This window comes from Melospiza georgiana, chromosome 24 (genome assembly GCF_028018845.1).
Source record: "Melospiza georgiana isolate bMelGeo1 chromosome 24, bMelGeo1.pri, whole genome shotgun sequence".
In the NCBI taxonomy this organism is placed as follows: Eukaryota; Metazoa; Chordata; class Aves; order Passeriformes; family Passerellidae; genus Melospiza; species Melospiza georgiana.
Window position 1 is genome coordinate 8,872,098 of NC_080453.1, and position 12,816 is coordinate 8,884,913.

At 49.8% G+C, this 12,816-nt stretch overlaps 1 protein-coding gene across 1 annotated transcript in view; it reads left to right on the forward strand.

The window, feature by feature from the left end:
• MAN1C1 (mannosidase alpha class 1C member 1) overlaps positions 1 to 12,816 on the forward strand; it is a 50,053-nt gene that overhangs the window by 12,718 nt on the left and 24,519 nt on the right. The window contains exon 2 of the mRNA XM_058040096.1: positions 4,557 to 4,653. Coding sequence (XP_057896079.1) covers positions 4,557 to 4,653 — 97 coding nt within the window. The remainder of the gene's footprint in view (positions 1 to 4,556; positions 4,654 to 12,816) is intronic.

Here is a 12,816-nt window from a genome sequence, read left to right on the forward strand (position 1 = left end):
CGAGCGCTCCATCCCAGCAGGACAGAACATGGCAGCTGGAAAACAGGCAGGTTAGCCAGGGAGCCTTTAAACTGCTAGAGCTGCTGTTGGGATCTATTGGATTCCCTGTAATCTTTAATTATGAGGTGTAATTGCTTTAGGATGGATTGTCAATGCTGGTGTCCATCTGCGGGAGTTGCTTGGTAACGTCCCTGGGGCTGCAGCTCCTCCTGCTCTGCACTCCCAGGCTTTCAGAGGCAGCTCTGGCTATCAGTGTCTGCCTAAATGGAACATCTCCGTGCTCTGGAGTGAGCACACAGCCTTTTTGTTATCATTTTGCTGTTACATAAAAGCATTACCGGGGACACGGGCCCAGAGAAGTAACCTGAGAAGTTGCTCAGCTTTCTATTAAAGGTTTTCAAATGAATTCCAGCCTTTTTATAGCATTCTGCCCTGCTGTTTGCCTGGGTATTTATATCTCCATGTGCAGCAACACAAAATAAACATGATGCTGTTTCATTACCTTTTCAGCAGATCCTGAATTATACAGGTTTATGCAAGTTTGATAAGGGAAAAATGCATCCATTATTCCAAACAGAAATGAGTTATTCCAATGTGTTCAGGAAGACTTCTTCCTACAAGACTGACAGTTCTTCTTTTCCTTTCTTTCTTGTCATCTGGCAAATTATGTTTTATACAGGAGGGGAAAATAAATGTCATTATTGCAGCTGGAAGACCCAAAGTGGCACAGGGTTACCATGGGGCAAGGAGGTTAAAGGTGGGAAAGAACTGGTCCTGCTTTGGAAACTGTCAGCACAAATAATCTGCTCCAGCTGCAGGAAAAGGAAGAGAGATGGGGGAAAAAACAAGTTAGGAATACAATGGAGAAAGAAATACTGAGATTACACTCACCCCCCTGCCCTCCTTTTTTTCCTCACCCAAACTGGGAATTTCTTTGATATTTTATAGGGGAGTGTTTGAAGGGAAGTTGAAGGAAGGAGGCTGAAGAGGCACGGAAGTGGTTATCTTGTGTGGATAATGGCTTTGTGCAATGTTCCTTGGAAGTGCTTGAAAGGGGCTCATTGGTTGGTATATTTAGATTTCATCTTTTAAGCATTTACTAATTATCCCAGTCTAGATGGATAAAACTAATCAAATAGCTGTTTGGGAATGCTCTGCCTTTGGAAATCTTCCCTGTTGACAAAAGGAGGGCAAGTGATGGTGGGGGGAGCTTTTTCTTCTTTCCTTCCCCTCTCTTCTCTCTGCTTTTTGCAAGTCCATAAGCCCAGAGATTTGGAGTGGTTTAGATATTAAATGTGCTAAAGATTTGCACGCCTCTTCAAAGTGAAAACACTTTCTTGGTCAAGTTTTTATCCCGAGACCCATTTCCTCATTACCTGGGTCACAGCATCCCTAAATGCTTTTTGTTCTGCTGCTGCCTCTGTGAAGCAGATGGGCTTGAAAGCCAGGCCCCTTTTGGGTTTGGATGGAGCAAAGCACAGGAAAAGATGGGGATGTAAGGGGTGAAAATGATAGTGCAGGTTTTCAGAGGTCAGTTTTGTCATTTCTAATTGATTTTAATACAGGCTTGTCTGTCTGGGCAGCTGAAACTCCAAAGTAACAAGTGACTTGCAGGTGAAAGGAAAGAAAGAGCAATCTGACAAATTAACTTATAAATTTGGAAGTCTCTGCTATAAATCAGCTGAGACCCAGAGTGCTTAGAATACCAGGCCCAAATAGATAATTGTCTGTTAGGTGGCAGATGGCTCGCTGGTGAGAACAAAATCTGAAATTATGGATCTATTTCCATAATTTTTGTGGTTCCAGTGCCATTTTTCAAATGCAAAATGGCACAGTGTTAACACTGATGTATTGTAACGTGTCAGGACCAGAATTCATAAAATATTCACTTCTAATCCTGGTGGCTCATCAGAAATGAGCCTGGAACGCCTCACCACACACATTCCCCTCCCTCCTGCGTCCATCCCTTCCCTTCCAGGCTGGAATTTGGAATCTCTGTGAGTGTGGAGCCCCACTTTCAGGACCTTGCTGCATCCCCCCAGTGCTTTGGAAGCCAAATTTGGGCTGGAGAGGCAGCTGCAGGCAGCCAGAACAGGCAGAGCGGTGCAGATGCTGTTTTGGCTCTTCACCTTTTCCAGTTGCTGCTCTTTGGAGCCCTCAGTGGAGAGAGGCAGGCTCTGGGGTGCTGGGAGATGGAAAAGCTGCCACGTTCTGCATCCTGCCTCCCAAATGTGCAGGGTTCCAAGGCAGCCAGCACCGTGTGCTGCACCCAAAGGCGGCACTGCCATCCCTGAGCATCAGCCTCTGAGCAGAGGCAGGGTTTGGGCAGGAATCTGTGCTGGGGAATGTCTCACAGCAGTGTGGCACAGGCAGCTGAAATGGCTGAGGAGGCAGGTGAGGGATTCACGTGTTGGCTCCATCCTGGGGGACGTGGGGCACTTTGGGGAGCCTCGGGCTTGATGAGGAGATAGAAAAAGAGATTTTCCCCATAGACGTGGCTGATGGAGGCTGAAGGGAGGCCTGGGTGGTTTCCATGCCCTCCCTGGGATGGGGGTGTCTGCAGGCAGCCCCAGGGAGCTGTGCCCTGGTCCTTGTGCACTGGAGGGGTTAAAGGAGTCGAGGGAAGGAAATAACTTAAAATTTCACACTCAGCTTAAAATGAGGCTGACTCAGGGTCACAGCGTTGGGAGTTTTAGGGAAGAAAACAGAATCATTTCCACATCCTGTGCATGTCCAGGCTCCCTGTGTGCCAGGAGGGTGGGGCCCCATCCTCACCCTGACGGAGGAGCCCAGGAGGGGCCTGGCTGGTTCCTTGTGGTGCTGCTGGATGTGGCAATGCTGCCTGGACAAACACCATCCTCCCTGCTGCCAGCTCCAGCAGCAAGCTGTGACACACAGAATTGCTCTGCATTGCCCAGGGAGAGGCCTGAGCTCCTCACAGATTCACACTGTTATGTTCATGGAGAATGAGAGCTTCCCATTTAGAACCTGCTGCCGCTGGGGAAAAAAAAAAAACAACAACAAAACAAAAAGAGATTTGGCAAAAATAAAGCAAGCACCCCGAGTCATATGCCTGGGACATGTCTGAGTGCATTTTGTGGAGGGTTTCTTCCCCCTCCCTGGGTCATTATTTAGTTCTCCACTGACTAATTCATCCCACACTGAGTTTTTAAACCCCAAATTGCCTTTATTTGTTTGTCCAGCATTCCATCTCCTGGTGGTGTTGGAGCCTGAGTGTTAACAATCAGTTCAGCAAATGTTTATCCTCCTCCATCTGAGCAGCTCCAGGAAACTTTACTTTGGAAGCTTGATGTTTAAAAAGGAGGGGGGAATCTGGGGAGGTGGCTTTGTGCTAATTGAGGAGGATACTGCCAGGGGCTTGTGATGCTGGGTTTGTGAAACACACAGCTGGAGGGGAGAGTGAGAGCTGAGATGGCAGGAGGAATTTCAGGAGGAATTTCAGACCAAGGCAACCTGTGATCCTGATCCTGAAACAGAGCAGCCAGCCCTGCTGCAGACACGGGACAGGAGCGCTCTGTGCAGGAAGGATTTTCCCTCAAAAGCCTGCTCTGAGGGAAGCATTTCAGACTTCTCTTATCTTTGTTGGAGAACATGGCTGGTTCTCTGAAGCCCCCTCTTCCCCTTTGTTATCTTTTTTTTGCCAGGGATTGGATCAAAGGATGTTCAGGTCAGTGCAGTGCTGGGGCTGGAGCTGCTCAGAGCCAGGCTGGGGTTGGAAAAGGCAGCTTGGTTTAAGGCACTCCTTGGAATCTGACAAGCCCCAGTGTCTCCCAGGTGAAGAAAGGACACTTGCATGTTTAATTTGCCCTCCCAGAGGGGCAGGAGGGCAGACAGAGCTGCTCTGGGATATGTGTGTGTGTTGGAACTTGCACAAGCACTGCCCTGCAGCCCTCAGGGGAAGGTCAGGGCGCTGGGCTCGGGCAGGACAGCTCAAACATCCCAAAGGGAATTGTTTGAGTTGGAAGGGGTTGCTCAGAAATCACCCAGCCCCTGTGCAGAGCTCTCTGAGGAAAGCACTGTGGAGTTCTGAGAGAAGATAACAGAATGTCATGGGTTTGGTCTTTGTGAGTGTATATTAATTATGTCAATTAACAGAATGAAAACCTCTGTGCAGTCCCTAAGATCAGCTCCTGCCTGTACTTAGGCACAGATCAGCTTTGGCCTTACATTCTTAGCCCATTTGAACAACCATTCTGAAATACTGCTGTATTTAACAACCATTCTGAAATACTCTCTGAAAAAGGCTGGAAATTCAGAGATGGAGACAGCTTTTTACAAATCCCACGTGGTTTGCAGGGCCAGGGTGAAACGTGGGGTTTTGGTGGGACATGTGCCAGGTTCTTCCCCAGGAATGATGACCTGCAGACTTCCCAACCTCTGGGTGCAGCCCCGCTCCTTGTGTTCAGTGGGAATGAAGATTTTCTCATTAACAGGCCATGGGCTCAGCAGTGAGTGGGAAACTGCCGTGGGTTCCCGGAGCTCGGGAGTGGAAATCCTCGCTGTGCTGACTGTTTTCACTGCCTTTGCCCTTGCAGATGATGAAGTTTGCCTGGGATAACTACAAGCAGTACGCCCTGGGGAAGAACGAGCTGCGCCCGCTGACCAAGAACGGCCACATCGGGAACATGTTCGGTGAGTGGGGCTCAGCTGCTGCAGTTCCACTTTCCCTGAGCTTTGGAAGTCACATGAGCAGGGCAGGGAGGTGCCTGTCACAGCTCTGACCCCATCCCTCTCAAAGCTTTGAATCCCCGTTCTGTGCCTGTCCAGGGCTGGGACCTCATCCCTGCAGGCAGCTCCCAGTCCCAGCCTGGGGCTCCTCTCTGTGCACAGCCAGCGCCAAATGCAGTGCTAAAATGAAAGTGTCTTTATTAAAACATGAAGCCAGCCCAGAGCTGACAATGCTGCTATTTGTCTGGGCTTGTAGGCTTCGGGACCTGACCAAATTGAGCATTTTCTCTCTCTCGTTTCTTCACTGTTGAGCAAGATGTGAATTCCATGAAATATTGAGTGAATCAATATTAAAAGCTCTTTATACTCTGTGCTAACTGGCTTGTATAATTTTACTCTTTAGCAGATTATCTTTTTTTATGTGAGCCACTTTGAGTGCTATTCCCCTGCTCATTCTGGTGGGATACTTGTTGTGGCTTTGGGGTATTTGTTGGCTTTTGGGGATATAAATTGTATTTTTGCTGCTTTGCACGGAGAGCATTTCCCTGCTCTGCTCCCTGAGCCTGTGCCATGGGGATGCCTTCCTTTCCTTTCCCTTCCCATCCCTGGGGAATTCCTGCTCTGCAGAGGGCTCTGGGCTGCTGTCCAGGGATGTGTGTGCAGAGATTCTCTCCTGGAGTTCCTCCATGGGCAGGCCACCGTGAGCTGATTGCAGAGGGTGGCACTGAGCGTTTGGAGACCACTCCCATCCTGTTCTGCACTCTGTAGGTGCCCAGGTCCTTCTCCACACCAGCTCCAGGACCTGGGGGGAGCTTTCAGCCCGAGGGTATCTGCTTTGTGCAGAGCCCAACCCTCATCCTGCTCAGCTTTGGGGGCTGAGGTTGGGGAAGGGATGTGTGAAGGTGGAAACGGCATCAGGTGTCTGTGACACCATCAGAGAAGGTTTGGGGTGACTGATTGTGGCCTTCCAGGACCTGAGGGAGGACAAGAAAGATGGAGAGACCATTTAGGAGGGTGTGGAGTGACAAGAGTGGCTTCAAAGGGACAGAGGGCAGGCTTAGATGGGACATTAGGGACAGGTTCTTTGCTGTGGGGTGGGGAGGCACATCTGCCTCACAGCTGGCTGGGCTGCAAGGAACCCCATTAACCCTTGTGGAGGCTCAGGGAAGGAGGTCTGGGATTGTCACAGGCTGGGTGTGAGCAGCCCCTGCCCCTGGCCAGCCCCTGTGTGCCAGGAGCTCTGGTTTGGGTGGGTTTGGCCTTGTTTTGCCCTTTCAGCCCCCTCCAGCAGCAGCCAGGTTCCTTACTGGAGGCTCTGCATGGAGTTCAGAGCAAGCTGAAGCATTTTGCAGCTCTTCCACTCTGGCAAGCTTGTCAAAATTCCTCAAGGAGTGTGCCAGTAAACAGACAAAAATATTGAAAGCTTTAAAATGCATTTATCATGCTAAAACAATTGACAGTACTTATGCTTGTTTGCAGTGTGCCTGTGAGCACTCTCAAGAAAAAAACGCTTTGGAGCACGAGGATTTGCAGACAATTGCAGAAAAGCAGCTCCATGGTACATTTCAGCCTTTTCATAGGCTTTTCCCCCTCCTGGCTGTGCCTCTAAAGGAGAGAGCATCAGGCAGTCCCTTGGTGCAGCCCTCTGTCCCTCTGAGGAGCCAGGACAGGGCCCTGTGGCCCTGCACTGCTGCCCATTCCCCCTCCTGTCACACCAAGTGGCTTTTCATCCCCAGCTCCAGCTGGAGAGGAGGCAAACTGGGTGCTCTCCAGGCTGGAAATGTCAATATTAAGCTGAGATTTCTGTGCAGCTGCTTCCATGTGGGAGGGGAGGAACCTTTTTGGGGCTATTTTCGAGTGTGTTTGCGTGCATGGGAAGCAATCAAGTTCCTGAAGGGTGAATTTGCTGTTGTGGATGTGCTGCTGCTCACTTGGAGCCTCCAGCTTGGCAGCCTCAGCCTGGGGGGAGCTGCTCTGGGTCAAATATTGCCTCTAAGTCCAAGTAGAAATAAAAATGAACTCTGAATTCTGCTCCTGCAGAGTGCCCTGCTCCTCCTGGCAGCCAGGAACAGAGCATCCCTCCCCATTTTCCTGCCCAGGTAGGAAAACTTGGATCCCCAGCCCCATCAATCTCTCCAGAAATCCAACTTTGCCATTTCCCAGGTGTTTTTCCAGCATTCCCCCTCTCCTGCACTGTGATCTGGTCTCATGTTCCTGCTGGTGCTTGGTGTTCTCCAGCTCCTGTTTCTCTCATCCTCCCACGTTTCTGGCCAGAGTTTATTTGCACAGAACTCCTGTGATTGCTGTCATTTACAATCACTGCAGCTCGAGAGCCCTTTCCCTAAACCCACAAGCTGTGCTCCTTTCATCAGCATTAATTATTCATCAGCCACGCTTGTGGTAAGAGGTGCCACGCTGAGCAGCCCAGCCCATGCCCTCCAGTGGGGTAAACACGGTTTGGGCTTTAGGTGTGGGATGATTTCCCTGGAAATGGTGCCATGGGAGTGGGCACAGTGCCCCACAGAGGGTGGGGGATGATTTCTGATGGAGCAAACCCCACATCACGAGGTTCCAGTGGCTCCTAAAGGCTGCACAGCTTGGGGGGGTTAATTATTAATTTATTTTATTGTTATGTTTGTTATTTATATTTTTATTATCATTATTGTTAATTCATTTTAGGTTCAGGGTTGTCTGCAGAATGCCAGGCACTGCTCAAACCAGACCCCAAACAAGGTGGTTTAGGAACATTGAAGCAAAATGGCACAGCTGAGCTTGAGGCTGAGGGTGAGGCTGGAGATGTGCAGGCACCAATTCTGCTCCCAGTGCTGATGCAGTTGTTTTAACCCTTCTCAGCACCTCAGCCCTGCTGCCTTGGGTGCTGTAGGGATTAAATTCCGTGGTGTTTGCAGGGGTTCCTCCCTGGGGCTGCTGGAGAGGGCACAGCCCCTGAAATGCACCTGTCACCCCGAGCTCCAGAGCTCTGGATTATTATTCTGCCCACTCCCCAGCTCTGTCAGAGCCACTTATTTTTCTGACAAAATGTTTTTAAAATCCTGATAGCTTTACAGAGCTTCTGCAGCTACGGGAGAGTGAGCTGGCATCTCGTTCTGCTCGTGCATCAGCTGAATTGTCAGTTACATTTTGATTGCACAGTCTTTTAACAATGATAAGGTGAGAAGCCTGATTTTCAGATATCTCTTGAAGTGTGCAGTGCTGGCAGCAGAAGAATCTTTCTTTGACTTATACCCTGAGCCAATTTGCTCTGAAATCAGTGACAGCAAGTAAATATGGAACCCTGCTGTGCTGTTAGGCGTTCCTCACCACCTAAATGCACGTTGGTTTATTAATTTTAGTTTAAAAATAGCAAACCTTAACCAGGTTTCTCCCCTTTTTTCCCCTCTTTCCCCACTCGATATCATGCCTTGAGATCCTGAATTGCCTCGTGGCAGCCATTGCTGCTCTCAGCATATGCTGAATTTCTGCAGCACAGTGAGGCTGCCCAAGTGCCAGCTGTCACAGCCAGGGCACTGCCAGGCCAGCAGGAGGGGTGGCTCAATTTCTGCAGGTGTTTGCACCTCAGCCTGCAGCAGGGCCATCCTGTGTTGGATTGCCTGGTGACAGGGCCCAGGCTGGAGGAATTCCTGGAAAATCCATGGCTGTGTTTGTGTGCTGGGCTCAGACCTTGGCGGGGCTGTTTGCTTTGAGGACAGGAGGTCACTGGCCTCAGCTGCCTGGAAATGGGGCTGGTTTGGCTCAAAGGATGAAAAAAGGGGAAGAAAAGCAGTGACCACAGGAATGCATCCAGAGAGGCCTCTGGAAAGGACACAGCTGAGCTCCAGAACCTTCAGGTTTGTTCTGCCTGGCAGATCCCACCAGAGTTTGTCTCTGCCCTGCCAGGCTCAGGTCTGGATGGGGATTCCAGCAATGCCATTGGGTATTCCAGGAATCCCCAGTGGATTTAACACCCCCAGGGCTCCTGTGACAGCAGCTCCTTTTAACAGCAGCTGCTCAGGTCCTGGACCCCAAAATCTCCAGGTGCCCCCAGTCTGGCCAGCTGTGCCAAGCATTTCCCAGAGAGCTGCTTCCTTCTGCAGGATTTAGCAGGCAGCAAACACACCCGGCTCAGTCAGAAGCAACAGGAGCTGGTCTGGGAATATATAACAGAGATAATTGAATGAAAATATTAATTCAGCAATATCCCAGCTACCAGAAGAGAAATGGGAACCTCCAATTGTGCAATCGCTTACTGCACCTTTTCTCTTCTGTCTCTGGGTCTCTTTCCCTGTGATCACAAAATTGCAAAACCCTGGAGAGTCCTTTTATGTGATTAAAATAATAATAATAATAATAATGGTTCTTTTAATTTCTATGCTGAATTATGCCTGCTGCCTATTGCTCATGACATTGGATGCTTGGCTCCATGGGCTCTTTAAAGAGAAAAATACCTTGTAATGAAGATGTTGCTGGAACTCTGTTGCTCCCTGGCATCATCATCTTTTTTTATCTTTTTCATGTGTAATGTTCCCCAGATGAATAATTTTCAGGAGGGCATTTTGAGTTGACTTTGGCTTTTGATGTCAGTGAAATCTGCAGCAACAAACTTATTTCCTGGCAGCAGGAAGCAGGGAATCAGGATGTGCTCCAAATCCCAAACTCACTGGAGTCTGGCTGCATGTTGGAGCTGACATTAATCCCTGTTTTGGGTTTTTTTCCCCCCGTTTTGACATCACTCCCAAGCTAATTAATCCTTCAGGAGATCTGTTCCCACTCCACTCTCACCTTGGGTCCTGCTGGCAGTGGTGGCTCAAACTTCAGGGCTCTGCTGGACCCTAAACAGGGGTTTAATCTGATTACAGTGGCTCAGCTGACTTCTCAGCTTGAAACACTCATTTAAAAAGTTTAACCAGAAAAAAATCCCCTAACGTCTCAAAGGCGGCCTCCAAATGAGGCCACCTTGGCATCAAACCCTGGCTCTGGGGCTGGGCAGGGCAGTGACTGTTGAGAAAACGTCATTTGAGCAGAGTGGGCTCATCTTAGGTTTGCGTTTTAGCAGGGGAGTGAAGTCAGGAAGGAGAAGGGGAGCAGAGGCTGAGGGATCTGGGCGCTCTGGGCACCCAACCTGCCCTAGCAGCAAGCTGGGCGAGCTCCAGCTCATCTGCCCCAGCCCATCCATCAGCCCAGCTTCCTCAGCAGCCTCCTGAGCTTTCCCCTGACCCCGGGCTGGGGCCGGAGCCCGACGAGGCCTGGGAGGAGAGGAGCGCGCCGCGGGATTTGTCAGGAGCGCTTGGCGCAGCAAAACGGGGCAGGAGGAGACAAAGCAAGGAGCAGAGAAACGGCCATAGAGCAGCAGGAAAAGGGAGAGAACTGAGCAGAGCCGGGAGCGGGGAGGGTTCTGTGGGGCCTCTGTGGGCTGTGAGACGGGAGCAGGCAGAGATGAGGAGGGAGCCACACGTGAGCAGCCCCGTGGCGCAGCACGCAGGGAACAATCAGGCTGGAGCTATTTTTTAATCCTTTTTGCAGGCTCTGGGTGTATTTTAAAACACAGCGAGCTCGTCTTTTAAGATTTTTTCCTTCTTTGCTTTTAATATTTTCTTTAAGCACCCCATTATGGATGTTGCCTGTGCCTCATTCTGGACACTAATTATGCGGAAATAATTGTCTAATCTTGAGAGATATTGAGCGTGTGATTAAAAGGCAGCCAGCTGAGGGTGGGTGGAGTTGGACTGCTCACAGATCCAGCTCTGGATTAGGAGCCTTTGGTGGCAGCTCCACAGCAAAAGCTGAGTTGGAGGCTTGGCACTTGCAGCTGGTTTGAGCAGACATCCAGCACCCGCTCCAGGGAGCTGGGAACCACTGGGAGCCTGGGTTGGGATGGGATGGGATCCATGGGATAGGATGGGATGGGGTGGGATCCATGGTTTGGGATGGGTTGGGATGGGCTGGGATCCATGGGATGGGATGGTTTGGGATGGGATCCATGGGTTTTGAGGGCACTTCCCACCCAAACCAGTCTGGGATTCCTTAGGGAGGTAGATGCCCCACCTGGGGCTCCTGATGCCCTGCTTGCGCTGAAGGTGGATTTTGGGAGTGCTCAGGGCCACTGCTTGCAGTCAGACTCTTGATGAGGTTCTTGCCAGAATCACAGAATTAAGGCTGGAAAGGACCTTTAAATCCAAGCACTGGTCCAGCACCAGCCCTGTGCTCACCACTAACCCACATCCAGATGTTCCTGAGCACTTGCAGGGCTGTGACTCCAGGAGTTCCAGTGCTTGATAACCCATTCAGGGAATAAATTTTCCCTCTGTCCAACCTGAACCTCCCCTGGCACACCTCGAGGCCGTTTCTTGTCCTGCCCTGTTCCCTGGGAGCAGAGCCTGACCCTCTCTGGCTCCTGCTCTGTTCCAGGAGGAGTTTGCAGCCACAGCCCCCCCTGCACTACCAGGAGCTACATCAAATCCAGGTTAAGAATATTTTAAAAATACACTTTTAGCTATGCCTTTTAATGTTGGAAATATCTTGAGACTCGAGGGTTTCTTACCTTTATCCCTCTGTGTTTTAGCTTTCCCTTGTTTATTCAGAGGAGATGGAAACTGTACAGCAAAAACCCCACTTACTTTGGTTTTAATTCACTTGGTTTCTGCTGCTGAAACTTCTGAAGAGATTAAGCAGGTTCCAAACTGGCTTTGCTGTGTTGGATTTCACATTTAGAACTTAACTGCTTTATCACATCATTTTGTGCTGCTGCTGAGGTTTCTTTCCACCCTCATTATGTATCTCATTGGATATTCATCTGGATTAGTGTTAGATTTTGACATTTTTCCATTCACCTCCAGGAGATCATATATCAAATGGGTCCTGCTACTGAATTTCTTCCTCTGTAATTTCTCCAGGTGCTTGTTTCTGATATTTTTTTTTCCATCTCTGCTGCCTTTTTGGGGGAGAGGAGTCCTTTATCTCGCTCAATCAGTGGGTTTAACTCCCTCCCTCAGGACGTGAGCTCTCAGATTTGTCCCTGCTCGGGGCTGGCTCTGTGTGCTCAGAATGCTGTGGCAGGCATTTGTCACTCCAAGGCCTTCATGCTTTCACAGAGTGCTTCCTTTTAGCCTCCCAGGATTGTGTCTGTCTCTGGAGAGGATTTTTTTGGAGGTTCAAGGAAATCCCTCAGCCTTTGCTTGAGGCATCCGTGTGAAACACAGTGAGGGATTTTTTTTTTTTTTTTTTTTTGGACTGACTAAAATTGTTCCTCTTCCTTGTGATGTTTTATTCCCAACACCACTTCTGCACCCTAGCACGCTTTATATGCAGCTCCAAAAGGGAAGGAAAAGTTCAGTGGAGGAAAATGAAAGCGTTTCAAGAGGAAGTTCTAAAGGCAGAGGTTGTTTCCTACTAATTTCAATAAACCCAGAATTTACCTCTCAGGTACAAACACAGGGTTAAGAGCACCAAATTTATTCCTGTTTCTCTGCACGGTGCTTTCCTCTGAACCAGGATTGCTCTGGGGTGGGAAAACACAAACCCTGAGTTCTGAAGTGGGGGATCCCAGCATCCAGGGCTGGGTTTGCAGCTCTGCTTCATCTCCATTTCCAAGCTCCAGTCTGTGCTGTGTCTGCCAGGAAAAGAGGGAATCCAGAACAAATCCTGAGCATCAGGGTCTGCCCGTGCAGGAGAGCAGAGTGTTCATGGACTTCTCCTTCAGGCAGCTGCAAGTGGAAGTCACCTCCAGGCATTAAAATTGACACCTTTTGCCTAGGCTAGAACATTCCTTCTCTCTTGGCAGGCTCCCTCCTGGTTGCTGTGGGAACCAGCATTTTTAATTTCCTGACTTTTGTGTGTACATCCCAAATTGTAGCTGTGATGTTCTCTGTCACCAAGGGAGCTCTGGGGAAGGTTTGCAGGGGATGGAGCCAGCAGGGAACGTTTCACGGAGCTTTTCCTTCCCTCACCATCACTCTGCTGCCTCTCCAGGGCATCTTTTTGGAGACCCGCAGCTCCCACTCATCCCAGGGAGCAGCAAAACTCAGAATCAGCACTCTGGGGTCGTTTAGTGCTTCCCAAAAGCTGGAAGGTCCTGGCAGGAACAGTTCTGCCTCTGGTCCTGGTGGCTGACCCCTCTCTGTGCAGAGCTCA